The sequence below is a fragment of the Frieseomelitta varia genome, unplaced genomic scaffold, assembly GCF_011392965.1.
Source record: "Frieseomelitta varia isolate USP_RPSP 00005682 unplaced genomic scaffold, Fvar_1.2 scaffold_247, whole genome shotgun sequence".
NCBI lineage: Eukaryota > Metazoa > Arthropoda > Insecta > Hymenoptera > Apidae > Frieseomelitta > Frieseomelitta varia.
This window is the reverse complement of record NW_025109976.1, coordinates 1,315,317-1,327,438: the sequence shown is the minus strand read 5'-3', so window position 1 is coordinate 1,327,438 and position 12,122 is coordinate 1,315,317. Positions and strand designations below refer to the sequence as shown.

Sequence of the window (12,122 nt, the reverse complement as noted above, 5' to 3'; positions counted from 1 at the left end):
TACCAATTCTCAAAAATTCTTTTGCAATACTAAAACAGTCGGTATATAAAACAGTTGTCGAGTTTCAAACTCGGCTTAACGGTTCAACTTCCAACAACTGACGTTACGTAAGAAGCTTCGGATTTTAAGACTGAGGAATATAATCTTATCTTTCCAATTGCCAATCACACATCTTCGTCGCAATATTATTCATTCTCCAATTAACTGTGTATCACAGAAATCAACCACGATGTTCTCACCTCTCAGACAGACAAAGAAATTGAAGTGAGGTAATCGAAAAACTCTTGAATGTACGAGTTGAACATCTCGTGTACATCTTATCGCGCTTCGTTTTCGTATCTTTTCGTTTTCAAAAATATTGCCTTCGAGGAACGAGGTTAAACAATTGTTATAAAACGACACAGTGAGATAGAAGCGGCGTGTAATAGTTTGAATAAGGGGGATTTCGCTCGTGTTTTCTCGCGATATCGGCGATGATCGCGGCGGTGGGTTAACGCGATGGCCGGAATAAACGAACGCGGGATCGCGCGTTTCCATGGGGATCGATAACTCGCGTCATTTGTTCCTTTTGTTGGGAAATCGGAGAAACGGGCTTGGCGTCCATGGGTTCTTTCCCCGAGTTATGTGCGCGATAGCGGTGGGAAACTGTCGGTGGGCTCGTATCGAGCAGCCCAGAGACACGATATCATTTTACATCGAACATCGGTCCACTGTTATTAACGACGAAGATAGCAGAGTGTGCCTGGATAATAAACGCGAAATTTCCATGAGACAGACGCGAACCGATGCCGCGTTTATGAAAACCGATAGCCTACGCTTTTAATTGCTCCGTTTTTGTTGCCGTTTTATCTCGTCGATTACTTTTCTATTGAAAAATAAAATAATGCCGTCAAATGTGCAATTTTGCGATTTTTCGTTCTGTTTTAACGAGACATGGAAAACGATATGTTTGTCTTGACAACGTGTGACGATTTAATAGAAATAGTTTTGGAATTTTGTTAGAAAATTGTTTTTTTGTTTTTTTGTTTTCTTTTTTTGTTAAAATTCTATTGAGATAAAAAAGAAATTGTTCTAAAACTCTAGAGAATTACACAGTGTAATTTTACGTAAGTAGAAATGGTCTGACCAGTGGCGCCTGAAACTACTTGCACGCTCAATTCACGATCCGACCTACTAATTTTCTCATTCTTTGTTCAAATACTCTACTTTTGTGTACTACACATGTTACAAACGCTGCGGAGACCGATATTAATGAATTTCAATCGCCAACGAGTTTTAATCGAAAGACACGGACCAAAATAATGGAACCACGATCCCCCTTTGCCTCTCTGCAATGTTCAGAATCAAATCCTTGCGGACGAATACCTCCAGTAATTAAAATTAATTCCACAAAATCTTCTCCGACTTCGAACCCAATAAAGATTACACGACTGTAGTGAAATGAGGTTTTGAAACTCGATTACTGGCGAATATCGAAGATATTTCCAAGGATCGCGTCTCAAACACGGTGGTTTAATGTGGAAATTTCGCGAAAAACGGGAGAACGCGGAGGCTGAACCACACGGTGAACGAGCCACGAGGGGAATTCGGCGAGTCAGGTTTGTCAGCGAAACATAATTTGCCCTTCGCCAACGCGATAGCACCGCGAGGAAATTATAATCGATATTGGCTGGCGGAGGGTCGGCTAGCGCGTACCAACACGTAGTCAGAGGTGCGTTGACTCCTCAAACACAGAATCTGTTGCGAGTACGGTACGCCCGACGTACACCGCCGACTAATATTTGCGTCAATTCGTGTACCCCGAACGCTCGTTGCCAGAGAATTACGTAACCGAGGACGAGCCAGTCTTTCTCTCGTTCTCCTTGCCAGAACAGATCGAAATCATCCTCTTTCTACGTGACAATTTAAACACTCGTTTTAGTTCTGCGTAATTGATTCTGCGTGAAGAATTATTATATAATCGAGAATGAAATTGGTGAGAAACTCAGAAACGCTGGTTTGAGGAGAAAGTGAGTGGGTTTTTGATAATTCTTTGTGTAGATAATCTTTTTCTAAATAATTTTTTACAGTGTAAAAGTTCATATTGTTTTGAACAATAATATTAATCTATAGTGACTGACGAGGAATTTTACGTGCCGATGCGTTGATTCCTTGTCAGATACGAGAAAGTTAAACATCAAATGTGCTCCTTCCGCTAAAATTAGCAACTTTTAACTTGAAAGGCACGTAAACGAATTATTTTTGAAACGCATTTAACGAAACGAGACTATTATACAAATTACAGTACTGTAGAAATTATAGTTTCTCCAGTTTTATTATACCTGCTGGTTTTAGGGCATCACAAGCTATTTTTGTGCTACCAAACGACTCGATTCAAGTTCGAAAGTTCGATTTAACGCGGCAAGACGTTTCCACTTAAACTACCCAGAGAAAGATCCACGAACAACCAACCAACATGTCGTATCGCTGAATCCTCGAAATTGATTTTCAGATAATCAGCGACATGGCCAGCAGGCATTACGTGACGAACGGGAGGCTGCGATTCAGATTCGTGCAGGTATTCTTCAACGCTGTCGCGTTGTTGATCATCGCCGGTGGTCTGACCATTTACTTCAAGTGTAAGTAGACACGTAGACCGCTTTGTCACACTTAAAAACGTGCCGCGTATCCATTTGTCGACGACACACGGCGCTACTTGCGCCACGCAGCACAAGCTGTAATCGCAATGAATCGCCGATGAAACGTGTCGGGCGGGACCGTTATTGCGCGATCGTCGGTGACAAACGTAAATGTTGGTGACGTTAGGTGGTATAATGCACGAGCACGTAGCACGAGGAGCTTTGTGGTAGCGGAAGATCAATAGAGCTCCCAGTTCCCGTGCGTGCTACTTGCTTTCAAACATCAACACCGGCTTCGGGCGTGCAACTTTGTTCCGTGCATCCGTTGTTTTCTATTGGTCCTTTCTCCTCCCGCCGCCCCCCCCCCCACCCCTCCCCTTCTTTCTCCCAAGCATCGATCGATACCCTTTGGATCGATTAATTTCAATTTGTTGTAATCTCTGATCCGTCGTGCCACTAAGAGCGACAGGCGACGAGGGGAGGAATTAAAAACGTTGATAAAATCGCCAGGTGGATTTGTATTGATTCAAGGAATCAATTCCGTTCGAAAACGGCGAGTCTATTCGACCGCTGAAACTTCAGTTTTTGGAACATGGTAATTTCTCTATTCGTAAATCCATTATTTTTTAAAGTAGTATCGTTTTCGTTCAAGATAATTATATCGTAATTATATTTGCAAGGATCGAGATTCACCTAGCATCGTAATTATAAAAGATTAGTTAATAGATTGACTTAACGAGGAATATTCCTGTTGAATGTTATTTAACAATTTTAATAATTTTAATAATTTTCGATCTGAATCGCGTGACTAAGAATATAATCGAAAATAGAAAATCGGCGCAGCGGATTAGAATCAATTTATCTTTGTTACTGGTACTATAATTATAAAAGACTTCGGTTTAAAAAATGAATGTTGACGGATTAAATTAATAAAAAAAAAGAAAAATCTTGTTCAGTAATTTTCAATTCATCGTGCGACTAACAATACAATCGAAAATAGAAAATTGCGCAGCAGATTAGAATCAATTTATCTTTGTTAATTACTGGCACTATAATTATAAAAGACTTTGGTTTAAAAAATGATCCAGTTAACGGGTTAAATTAATAAAAAAAAAAAAAATCTTGTCAGATGCTGTTCAGTAATTTTCAATCCATCATGCGACTAACAATACAGTCGGAAATAAATTGTGGAGCGGATTAAACTCAATTTGTCTTTATTAAATACTGGCACTATAATTACAAAATTAACTTGGTTTGATCCAGTTAACAGGTTAAATTAATGAAAAGAAATCTCGTTAGATGCTGTCCAGTAATTTTCAATCTGTCATGCGACTAACGATATAATCAAAAAACAGAAAATTGCGCAGTGGAATCGTGTTCATTTACGGGACGTTTGCTCGCGAGGAAAGGTTTCAGGTTATCTCGCGAGAATGTTGATGGAAGAGGATTCCTGAATGTTCCTGAAAGAACTGGTCGGTAATGTGTAGCAGCGCAGAATGACAGAGGGCACTCGAGCGTATGAAAACCGTGTCGTACAATACTTTCCTCGCAACATCCATTAGACCGCGCGTTGATCAAAGGGAAGACGGGGTAAAACGTGGTCCCGAGAGAATATCAAAGGTTCAAAGTCAATGATCAGTTGTCTGAGCTTCAGTCTGTTTTCTAGATGCCACGTATTCATTCCAAAGTCAATATTAATCCATCAAAAATTAAAGACGCTGAACAACGAATTCGCTTATGATTCGTAATGTTATCGAGAAGTGTAAATTATAAAAAATAGAAACATCTTTTTTAACGCTATGGAAATTCCAAAGGACATTCGTTCGACATTCTCCTCGTTCCTGCCTCTTCTATCTGTTGATTTTATAAAAACAAAGAAGTCAGAGAATTTGTAGCGTGTATCACGAATGTTGTCGTCGGTCTTTAAGAAACTGACTTCGACACGTACGAAAACGTAATATTTTTGAAAAATGAAATTAGCCTATCCCGAGACACTTATACGAGTGGAGAACAAGACGATCTACACGAACGTGGTCGCGTTCACGGAACGAGTATCAACAGCGATCGAGGAGAAGAATCCGGCGCCAGGTGTCTGTCTGCCCATAATCGTGACCTTCTGCACATACCACAAGGTAAGCCTTCCGCGTTCGACTGTCGTTCACGTGCCGCGCGCGATTTTCTTGGAAATAATTTCCAATAAGCTCGCGAGGAATCCGTCTACAAGATTCTCCGGAGTCGTCGGATCGAATTAAAACAATGCATGTCACGCTTGCCGTTCGATCGGTGTGTGTATGTGTGTGTGCATGTGTGTTTTTACCTGCGTTGAGCAATGCGAAAGGCGCTCGTAGTATCGCCGATTGCTCGTTCACATTCGCGGTATTTGTTATTCGATTGTTCCATACCCAATAAATACTTGAAACTCCGCTTGAAATTAGAAATAATCTCTCTCTCTCTCTCCCTCTTTGTTTTTTTTTTTTTTTTTTAAGTTTGAACTGCAGTTTTTTTCCATCGGGTGAAACGAATTAATCCTTTGTAACAGTATTGTTTGTTCGTCAGGAATAAAAATTGTAACTGATTCCCGCAGTGATTTGGAAACTCTGGAGCTAACTCACTGCTAAGTTTGAAAACTGAAGCTGGAAACTAAGTAGATTAATTGGTATCAGTATAATAGTACAACAGTGGTAACAAAGTGGATTAATTTCGTATTTCTCGACACACTCGTTTGATTATAAATCTATCTTAACATCTTCAAACGTGTCCATTTTAGAACTTTAAGGTGCCTACTTTTTAAAGTTCTTATGGCAAATATTTTCAATTTCCAATCAAAAACGAAAAACTTGTAATTTTATATTTTTATTTTATATTTTATATTTTATGTAAAGAAAACGAACGAACTGATTTCTCGTTACACATAGTAAGTGCCAATAATTCTGACAAATAAATTATTTAATATTACGATTAGATGATAAAATTACTTCAAAGATGTAAAAAAATTCCCAACAGTAAATGATACTATAAATTATAGGGGGTTAAATGATTTCGCTGAACTTTTATTTCAACTCCGTATCTTTAAATTCCTCGAGATAAAGAGAAAGAGAGAGAGAGTATACACGCAACTGTAAGCGGAACGTCGAGATGGCCTAATTAAAACGGAGGGGTAAGCCAGACGCATTTTACGAGTGTCGTTTCGTTGTCGATTCCCTTAGATCCCGTATAATTTCACCATCTTCCCAAATTACATGGGCGATTTCGGGCAACTCGACGCCCAACACGACCTCGAACCATACGGTGCCGTGATCGATGTCAAATGCTACGAATTGGCAGCCCTCTTCCTCTGCAGCGTTTTTGTGCCAAAATGTGGATCCCGGGGCCACGTGGTGCGACCCTGTCGTAGCCTCTGTTTTCGTAAGTGATCTCCTCTATTTTCTATATTTTTCTTCTTTTTTTTTTTTTTTTGTCGAGACGAGATACCACGTCTAGACTAGATTCGATATCAGAACGGTCTGTCCGATCGATGACGGATTTATTCCACTTAGACAACCGCGCTTCTTCTGAATTTTGATTATCGAGGTTTCATCGAGTTTATCGTGCGACATTTTTACGTGCACATTGTGTACTTTGCACTGACATTTTTCAAACAATTATTGCTCCTCTTTAGAGTAAAAATTACAAAATTATAAAATTAGTGCAATAATCTTAAGCACGCGTTTCAAGTAATTTCGTTGAATATTAAAGTTCATGGATATTTAACGATATAATTGATAATAAAAGTAGATTATAACGAACAATTGGCCGTTTAAATACTTTTGCCATCTCCGCGAGATATATACTTGTAATTTCTGCAAATATTTTCATATTTCTTTCAAACACAATCAACGATACTTTGTAGGAATTAATTCATAATTTTCATTAATAATAATAAATTTTCATTATTTTTACTAACATATATTGATAAATAATTATCGTCGTAGAATCGTGTATACAAGTCAATTCCACGAATCGATCATGCAGAGACAGCCGATGTTGCAAATTGAATCTGGAAGTCTTTTTTAATTAAATCTGGAATTTGCCATTACGTATGCAATCTCCGTGTCACCGATAAATTTATGGAAACAGGTTATTTGTTTTTCGAGTATACTCGGACAATGAAATTAAATTTCCGAAGATTTTTGATTCTATACTAAAAATTTTCTAAAAATTTTCGTCTGCTGCGAGTATTTTTTTTTTTTTTTTTTTTAAAAAATTTGGGTTTCTTCTCAGATACCAAGAGGAGATGCGGATTTTTCTTGGACGTATTTGGCCTAACTCTACCGGAATATCTGGAATGCGATCTCTTTCCTGAGAATTCCAATCCTGACGAGTGCGTGGGACAACAAGAAGTGCTGGAAGCAGCTCGGAAAGCAGAAAGGCCTGGTGAGTCCTGTCACCGTCGAAAATTGCACTCCTCAGCTATGATTCGAAGTCAGTTCTTAAAAAGAAAAGGGGGGAACTTTCTTCTACATTCCCAATTTTCTCATTTATTCTGCCTTTCGAATTTTTTAGAGCTCTAGTTTGAAGGGGAAAAAAATTATACAACCTTCACAATCAATTTATTTCTCCACTTTTCTGAATTTTCCAAGCTTCTCATCCAAAGCTAACTGTCACAGTCTGCGAAAATTTATTTACTTTCCTAAGCTTCCCAAATCTCTAATTCGATATCAATTGTAAAGAATTGAAAGTGAATTTTCGAACAAAAAAAAAAAAAAAAATTAAAAATAATCGTGCGATCTTCAAAATCCATTTATTTCTGTATAGCTATCCCTATCGAAATTCATCTCTCTAAACACTTCACTAAGCTTCCAAGCTTTCCAATTTTCAAAGCTAGTCTGTGAAAATTTATTCAATTCTCTATAATTGTCTAGTCTTCCTGCAGTTTATAACCACTAAATCAACAAAAAAATATTCTAAAACAGAGAACGTCGATAAGATTCGTCAACCGGACAACAAAATTGCGAATTGTCCGTCGGTCATGGACGCCTCGTCATTTTCGGCAGGCATTTATTCGATTCCTTCGACCAGGATAAGCCTACGGGATAAAGTCCGAGCGTTTGATAAAGAGGTGGATAATCGTGGGATTAAAATAATCTCGCTGGGACAGCCGGACGACGGCCAGAATATAGACGATCCGTGATAAAACGGCGGGAAACGCGCGGCCATTTTCCTCCGCGTGGCGGAGGATTCTTAAAACGCTTCAACCTCGTTAGGATTAAGAAAACGAGCTCGCCCCAACCGCAAACTTTTCAGAAATTAATACGTTTAAACGTTTAAACGTTTCTCGAGATGGTACTCTGTATTCTTCATGCGGCGGTCGTTTATTCGTTCGTTTCACAGGAGATGATGACGGACAAATTTTTCACCAGATATATTTAACAACGCGTCTTTTGTTTTCGTTTAACATACCTGTTAAGGATAATCGCGATTGGTGACGATTGTGTACCTCTGCGCACGTCACTTGGGGGACTATATAATGACTATAATTATAATATAATTATATAAATATATTTATAATAAATATAAATATTATAAATATAATTATATTATAATATAAAGGATCTTGCTGAACCTACGATTTATTGTTAACTTATTTGACCAACTGACTGACAGACAATTCTCGTAAAGAGAATTATTTATACAGACAATATATAATTTCTAAACACGTCGATATTCAAATAACCATAAAAAGAATCCATCTACTTTAGCAAATTACTCCACTTAGTATCCATCCCGCTTCAACTTAACCGCAGAACGAGGATCGAGAAATGCTTTTTTTCAAATCCGCTGACGCACACACACACGCGTGCCAAATAAATCAATCTTCGACGAAGGAGGAGAAAATCCTGCCGGATTAAAACAAAAGCAATAAATCGATCGCTGCGCAAACAACGCCCCACCGTGAACCGTGAAACGATCTTCGAGAGTTTCATCCAGCCTCACCTCGTAGTAGTTATCGGAACAATGAAAGACCGGAAATATTTACGCGATTTTGGTGGCTCGTCTTTTGTTTAAGCAATTTCACCCCGCGCCACGGCCAGGTCGGACTAATTACCGACTAACCTGCTGAACCTATGTTCATTGTTCGCGCTTTCCGTCCGTGTGTACGACTCTTTTGTTCACCGTGAAACCATTGTTGACCGTTCGCCATGCTGCTCTGGAAAATCGCGCGGTTTCTCCACCGATCGTTCCGATGCAACTCGGTTTTCTTAATTATCCTCGCGCGGTCTCGTTTGAACGAGTACGTGGACGATTGTACCTATGGTTTCGTCGCCGAGTGCAAGTGAAACTACGCGCCGCTGGTCAGACGCGACTCGGTTACGTTCGCCGCGTTGCTTCGATCGAGAGAGAGCTCAGACGAATCAGAGAAATCGAGTTGTTTGCGGAATTTGTCGGACAAGTTCCATCGCGTCGGATGCGGAGGTCGAGCTTAAATTTAATTGTAATTGAAAATCTGGTGTTTGAAATTGACTTAACTCTGCAAAAGTCGTGGTTCGAAAAATGTTGCTGCACACGTGTACGTGTTGCTTTTATTCTCGAGTGAAACATCTTTCGAGAGTTCGTTCAATTTTTGTGAGAGCACGTTTTTGCGAAGGTATCACTTGGACCTGATTGATTGGTTTGTAAATTGAATAAACGAAAGTTCCGCAGGAGATTACTCTGTACGTTGTCGATTAATGTATGTTACCGAAATTGCCTTTGGATTTCGAAACGCGTGTATATTACTTTTTAATCGTAAAATGACATTAATATTAACGGAAACGTGCTTTCAATAATTCATTAATATGTCTATACTTTCTGCAGTCATCGCGCCGTAAATGCCCGAACCTCTGTGAAATCGAGGATTTCACTCGCCACAACCCAATATTAAATGTAAAAAGCTGGTGGCTCTAACTTATCCCCTCATTTCCCCAATAAATTTGACTCTTTATAAAGCGGAAACGTGTAACAAGCCCCTTTTTACGATCAACAAAATTCCTCTCCGAAACGTTCGAACAAACGAGAAAACGACTTTCTATCCTCGCTTCGTTCGGTAAATAGAGTTGATTTTATTCTAGGAACCCACCATGAGATGTAAAACAGAAAAACGTAGAACCATTGGTTCTAAACTATCTTTCATCTTCCTCGGTAGATTTAAAATTGATTTCACGCCTTCAAACACGATGAAACTTAACGTTAAATAATAATTAATCAAATAATATTGCTGGGTTTACGGATAATTATAGTAATTCATCCAGTTATTAAAATTCGGACTTTTGAAACATTTAACTCTGAATTGTGACAAAATATAGCAAGGGAGTTAAAGTGAAAATAAGTAACATTGAAAGAAAATAAATTGAAAACAAGTAACATATGCAATATAACAAATTAAAAGTTATTAAACGAAATTAACTCTGATTTGCTACAGTCTTCAATAGTCCAATAATCCCAGCTACAATCCAATCTAAAATGTAATCGTTCAACTCGATCACCATTCAATACTCACAAGTAGTATAAAAAGTAGAATCCTTTACCTCTCCTCCGACAAAATTTGACGATTTGTAAAGCGTAAATCGTGTAACGAGCGCCTTTTCATAATCAACAAAATTCCTCCTCGAACGACTTGCTACTTCCTACCTCAGTAGTATAAGTTGATATTGGTCGGACATCCCGACCGACAACCAGCAGATCAAACGATCGTTCGGTCCGCGAGTACACACTGCAATTACCGAATCGAGCCAGGCCCGAGGAGGGAGGGGGAGGGCAGTTTGCTGCGGAAAGTTTCGTTATCGATCGAAGCTGGCCGAGAGAGCAAATCGAGGATCGATTCACCAAGCTGGCTGATAAACCGATTCATTTGCGTTCGCGGTTAATTGAAATTAAATTGCGCCCTGATTACGGGGGTCACTCCATTTGACTCACCTCTCGCCCACTCCTCTCCCAGGGATTTCGATAACGCATCGACGCCGTTTGCCATTCTTTCCCTCCTTTCGTCGACTCTGGCTCCGACTCTGTCTTTCACTGCCTCACTATTTATCCCCACCGGATCGAACTAGAAACATCGAAAGAAATTTAGAATTGGACGAAATTTAGAATATCCTTGGCGACGTTCGAGAGAAATTCGATTTCGACAATTAACGGGACTTTTTTTTCGATATTTTCTCTCCTTTTGACGAATTACCACCTTTTCTTCGCGACTTGGCATGTAGAAATATGTAAATTTTTTATTATTATTTCTTTATGATAATGTTTCCCTATTATTATTTCTTTTAGTAATTTTATTATTATTTCTATTATTATTCTATTATTATTTCTTTCTGGTAATATTTCCCAAGGATTACACTTACGATTTTACAAGGGGATTAACGATATTTAACGAAGATTTTTGGGAATGAGATTTAACGTACTTGGACTATGAGATTGAATACTTACATCTTGCATAAATCTATCGTAAGAAGATTAATCGTAATACAAAAGAAGGAATCGGAATAAGTGGAGAAAAGTGAGATATCTGCGACAGAATAATTTTCAACTACGCATGTGCCTATATTTATCGCAGACAACTCACTTATGATGAAAACATGATCTGTCGAGATTTATACAACGAATAAAAAGCAATTTCAATTTTTATCATACAAACTTCCGCCATCCTACTGACAAATCTCATTTATTGAATCATGCCCCTTCAAAAAAAAAAAAAAAAAAAAAAGGAAATATTTAATAACATACTTCGCATCGTATCTCAGTTTCGTACGAATTTGCATTTTGCAGAAACGAATCGGGTCAGATTCTCTCCGATATATAAATCTCGTGGGAAAAAGCGTCGCAGTATTAATGTCCGATTGATATCAGCGTGCACGAGCTCGGGCGGTACGTTTGCGCGTGGCACGCGTGTCTCGCTCCCGCTAATGGAATCTTAATTGCAAAATCTATATTAAACGTTCGCGCGACGAACGATTTTCAACGACGGTGGTCCAGCTTCCCAGGAGTTCACTTCAAGAGGGGATGTGTATATACAGGGTGCTTCGTAATTTGTGAGACCCACTTCGAGAGCTGATTGTACGCTTAAAAATAACGAACAAAAGTCATATAAATATATGTCCTATCTGTCTTTGTTTATGAGAATTATATAATGAATTTTCTGTTTTCATTACTTTTACAAAAGATGCTCGAAATGACCAATTTGCATTTGAAGACAAGCCTGCACGTGTCTCGTCATTCATCTGGTTACTCTCTCTATCATTCCTGGTGTTTCTCGAATTTGTCGGAAGCCTTGCTCTATTCTATTTCGTAGTATTTCAGCATTTTCAATCGATGTTGCGTATACAATAGATTTTAAATGTCGCCACAAATGAAAATCTAATGGATTCAAATCCGGAGAACGAGCAGGCCATGCATTGGGACCTCCACGATCAATCCATTTATTTGCAAAGTGTTGATTTAAAAATTGCCTAGCCACTCGGCTAAAATGCGACGGAGCTCCATCATGCATAA

The 12,122-nt window shown here is 38.8% G+C and overlaps 1 protein-coding gene across 2 annotated transcripts in view; it reads left to right on the top strand.

The window, feature by feature from the left end:
* LOC122528188 overlaps window positions 1-12,122 on the top strand; it is a 57,721-nt gene that overhangs the window by 33,578 nt on the left and 12,021 nt on the right. For both annotated transcript variants that reach the window (XM_043653053.1, XM_043653054.1), the window contains exons 8-11: window positions 2,492-2,618; window positions 4,599-4,750; window positions 5,825-6,023; window positions 6,879-7,031. In XM_043653053.1, coding sequence (XP_043508988.1) covers window positions 2,492-2,618; window positions 4,599-4,750; window positions 5,825-6,023; window positions 6,879-7,031 — 631 coding nt within the window. The remainder of the gene's footprint in view (window positions 1-2,491; window positions 2,619-4,598; window positions 4,751-5,824; window positions 6,024-6,878; window positions 7,032-12,122) is intronic.